At 32.9% G+C, this 5,125-nt stretch overlaps 1 protein-coding gene across 1 annotated transcript; it reads left to right on the forward strand.

The window, feature by feature from the left end:
* The first annotated feature begins 2,126 nt into the window (after nt 1-2,126).
* On the forward strand, nt 2,127-4,717 carry LOC123269769. Its single transcript, XM_044735605.1, has 3 exons — nt 2,127-2,163; nt 2,230-2,451; nt 3,858-4,717. Exons 1-3 carry the CDS (start codon nt 2,127-2,129, stop codon nt 4,607-4,609), a joined length of 1,011 nt encoding a protein of 336 aa, XP_044591540.1. The 3' UTR covers nt 4,610-4,717.
* Nucleotides 4,718-5,125: the final 408 nt, after the last annotated feature.

Raw genomic sequence — 5,125 nt, forward strand, 5'->3', positions numbered from 1 at the left:
AGTATAATAATTAAAAATTTAGACTTTAATATTTGTCATTTCGAACTTAAAAAGTGATCGCATGATGTGTGGGACTCATTCTTCTTCTCATTTGTGAAGCTAATGCTCGCTCGATTTAAAGTTAAAAAATTAATTTCAGCCTCCAAATTCTACTCGAGGGCAAGGAGACTGAAATCAGTTTTTTAGATCTATACATTTGGTTAATGAAACTCCTGACATAAAAATTTCTCCAACGTTCGTATAGCGTTGCGGTTAGGTTGTAGTCTTGCGTGCGTTAGGTGTACTGTTCGAATCTCGGTTAGAGCGATAGACGTTTTTATAAAATTATTTATAAGGCAAGCGTTAAATTTAATTAAGATGAATGAAACCTTACCTCCCTCCCCTTCCACCTCCTTTAAAAAACTCCGAAAAAAATAAAGTAAAAATCAAAATAAAAAAGAAAAATTATAAAAAACAAAAAAAAAATATAGAAAACATTTTTATCAAATGTTTTTGTTATTACTAATTTTTTTGTTAATAGCGAATTTTATAATTTATATGAGAATTATAAATTATAATCAATAAATAAAAAAATTATTTTTTAATTTTAAATTTTTCCCGTTCCTGACAGCCATTTTGATTTAAATTCCTTCTCCTTTCCCTTCTTTCCTCTCACCTTTTTCATATAAACCAATGAAGATCTTTTTCTCGATCGAACTGTAGGCTTTGGAGGGTCATTTTAGGGTTCTGTAATACTAATTTCAACCTAAACTTGGTAAAAACGGACAAAAATACCAAGTTTAGGCTGACATTAAGGTTTCGCTGTACAGCTTGCGTTAATCTAAAAAACTGATTTCAGCCTCCTTACCCTCAAGTAAAATTTGGAGGCTGAAATTAGTTTTTTAATTTTGACTCGGGTTGTTTTTCGCACCATTACGTAATAGTTCTTTGGTATTCACGCAACGAACACATGTTCAATCGTCGGTGACGTATATTTATTTCCCGATGATTGTTCCGTATATAAGGCACCACTCGGAGACGGATCTCACATTCAATCGCCGACAGTGAACTAACGCACAAGTATCGAACTTTAGTAAAAAGTTTTACTAAATACAAATCCTAAACATTAATAATAATAATTATTATTATCTACAAAATGGGCAAGGAATATCGAGTGGTATTTGTACTTTTCCTTGCTCTGGCACTACGAATAGCAGAAGCTAGACACAGTTTCGTGGGAGAAATACAGCCGATTTCCGTTGAAGATTCAGGGGTCAAAGAAGCCGCTGAAACCATCATGAGGAAGATAAACCAAGAACATCGTGGCTAAAGAGCGTTAATTCTAGTCAAAATTGAAGAAGCAAAGTACCAAGTTGTAGCCGGAATCAAGTATTTTCTTCATTTGAAAGTTGATGAGAGCCATTGTTTGAAAAATAAGCTCCGTCGAATGTGCAATCTAGATAAAAGTCGTCCTCACAAAGCTTGTGGTGCAAACATTTTGGATCAACCATGGTTGAGACGTACTGTTGAACTATTCGACTATTCGATTCGAATTTCGAATCGAATAGTACTATTCGATTCGATTCGATTCGAACACTATTCGCACACCCCTATAAAAAATCCAAGTGCATAGGACATAGTAAGCTACAATTTTGATTTTACTCTTAACTTTAACAGCGATAGTCTTTTTCTTTTGACTTATTCAAAGCGTCTATACGGCAAATACCTAGAGAATAATACTTAACAGTCAATAAAGAAGTAACGTCGCTCAGCCGTCACATTTTCGTTCTAATGCCTATTGTTATTCAATATATCTGTACCAAACTAAAGGCCAATGCTTAATGGAATTCAAGGTCAAATTCTACCTGCTGCCCTTTGTCGGATTACGTCATGTTAATTATTATGATTAAATTTTCTTGTGAGTCATGGGGGCGTAAACAAATTACGCGGGATCGCTGTATAATTATCAACACGCATTTAGAATAATGAATCATTAAACTAATTTATGTTACTGTTAATTCCATGAAACAGTCTGCGGACTGTTATCGCATGCGCATGACGTACGAGTTGCCCCTATAAAAAGCGGCGCTGGCACGGACGGATCATAGTGTCGAAGGCACACTGTAGCTGGCATGTTGTCCATTACTATGGTAACATTGCTCATTGTTAGTAATGTTATTCCGGGTAAGTACTTTATATTGTTTATTTTTTGAAATTTTGGTCCTTTTTTGCTTCTAAAAAATCTAATTTATATTGTTTTTGTTAAAGGAATACAAGCAGAAAAGCAAGAAGAACGGAAAGTGCAACTCAATAGCATGCAGACACCCGTCTATAAAAGCAATCGTGTAATTGAAGCCCTAAAGGTAGAAGCCCTACAGAAAAGAGACACTCTCAACATTGTTCCACAATCATACGTAGAGCAGACAAATCATGTAGATAAATCACAAAGCAGTCATAGGCTGCGACGAGACTTGCCCGTGAAAAAATTTTCTGATCAGACTATATCAGGCCTGATATAAACCGTCCATATCAGGCCTGATATGGAAATTGGCCATATCAGACTATATATGCCTTGATATAAGTATATCAGACTATGTACCCGCCCCGGTAAAAAAAATTATATATCATTATATTACATAATTATAAATGAAAAATGGCCCTATATAATTATGTATGATTAGGTATAATTATATATAATTATTTCCAAAGGAAAAAAAAATCGGCGAGAGTGGGAATCGAACCGGGGACCCACCGCTTGAAAGACGAATTCACTACCCGTTTACCTAAGAGACTTACTTGGAGAACAAAGTTTATTATAACTACAAGTAATGCGAATCGTATACATGATCGATTCGTAGTGAAAAAAATTTTTTATCTAATTTATTAATTATTAACTGTCAATACTTATATGTAATAATGGTATCTATATGTAGATTTATAAAATTATCTATGTATACATGAAATCACAAAAATGATTCTACGATATATTGTTCAGGTACTTCGTTGCTTTAAAATTTATAATTTCTTTGAAATTAAAAAAATAATCGAGATAAAATGAGAATTGATAGCTTAAATTTTAATGGAATTATTTGTTTAGTATATGGAATTATATATTGCTGGAAGGCTTGGCTAACAATTTTTGAACTTGACAAAACTAATAATTTTTGTGAAATTAAATTTTTTTTTTAATTCCTATCATTTCATCCGAAAAATACTATATATTAAAAGATTGTTAATCATTGGAGTAACATGGAGAAACAAACTCTTAGATAGAAAAAGAGAATGTTTTATGGTAATCACGAAATACTCACTGGAGTAAAAAAAATTATATAGAATTCTATATGATTTATATATAATTTTATATGAATTATATATACATCTATATAATTATAAATGAATTGCATATGCTTCTATATAATTAGATATGAATCATATATAATGATAAATAGTTTTTTTTATTCGGGTATGCCTTTATATGAGTACATAAGACTACTTATGTGCTGGTAAGGGTATGAGTATATCAGACCATATGAATCCATATCAAGTTATATCAACCCTGATCAGGGATTTTTTTTTCAAGTTTATCAAAGTATATATAACTTTATAAGGTTATATCAGGGCATATCAGGACCTATTAAAAAATAATGTAAAATTAGATATGAGCATATCAAGCTATATCAAGTCTGATATAGACATATCAAATTGATAAGGCTTGATCAGGCCTGATATGGCCAATTTTCATATCAGGCCATATCAGGACATATCAAAAATTAAATATGGACATATCAGATCATATCAGGCCAGATATGAACATATCAAAAATTTTTATATGGCCTTATCAGCTCATATCAAGCCTGATCAGAATATTTTTTCACGGGTGCCGAAATTTGATAATTTTCAGAATGGCCTTGACAAAAAATTTAGTCCCTTTGATGCTCCCTCGAACAGGACTGGACCAGTAAATTATTATGCTTCCCGAGTCTACAAAAGAAACATCTCTTATCCCGAAAGTGACGGAGAAAACATTGTATATGGATCTCAAGACGTGCAAATTGGCAATACTTATTCTGACAAACTCAATGGAACGAATGTGTATGAACCTATTGTCGTACAGGAGAATAATGACTATCGCGGGAAGAATAAAAATGCTCAATACGGAGCTAGTGTTACGCGAATTGGTAACAGATATTCTAAGAATCCTGGGAAAAATGACATCTATACTGATGTAGTCGTTCAGAATGGTAATACCTACCCAGGAAATCCTGAAAATAAAACCTTGCTTGCAATTATTGTTAATCAATCTAACAATACTTATCCGAAATCGATAGAAAATAATAAAGACGCATTGAAACCATTCATTTATCAAAGCGGAAACTTTTATCCCTCCAGCAATGACTCAGAAGCTGGAATGAACACAAAAAGTAACACAGCAAGCCAAGGATGCTCTGCAGAGCAGAATACATCCGACAGTCAAGGAAATTCGTCATCTACCAATCATAATTCTGATTCAAGCTCACATATAGAAAATACAACACTACATAATGAGGACAAAAAAGCATATGCAGATAAGCACACCCAACCTAACAGACAAATGAGTTTGTCATCTAATGTACTTTACTCACTTTTATAATCTTTGATTATATTTCTCAAATATTCTCTATTCTAGTATTAAACACTAAGAATTATTTATGTTTATCAATAAAAGCAGCTGTTCAATCGAGGATTAAGAAGATGCAAGCTAGATGAAAGTCGTCCTTACAAAGCTTGTAGGGCTGGAGTTGTGGATGAAGTGTTGGCCGGAATAACAGAAATTAATTACAGAAATTAATATTTTGTTATTTTAATAGCTAATAAATTGTACTAAATAGACTTAAATAAAAGTTTTTATTTTTATACTGCAAAAAGTTTTGTATTTTGATAAGGGGTCATCCATAAATTACGTCACACCTTAAAGGGGGGGAGGGTATCACCAGAATGTGACATTGTGTGACAAGGGGCAGGGGGGGGTCAAAAGCTTCGTGACGTCACATGTTAAAATTCAAATTAGTCAAACGTGAAACTTACAGTGCGCGTCATTGATTCGTGACGGTTGAAAATTTCATGGTAAAATTGAAAAATCAAAATTTCGAGATCTGTAAATAAAAAA

Source organism: Cotesia glomerata, linkage group LG7 (assembly GCF_020080835.1).
Source record: "Cotesia glomerata isolate CgM1 linkage group LG7, MPM_Cglom_v2.3, whole genome shotgun sequence".
NCBI classification, from domain to species: domain Eukaryota; kingdom Metazoa; phylum Arthropoda; class Insecta; order Hymenoptera; family Braconidae; genus Cotesia; species Cotesia glomerata.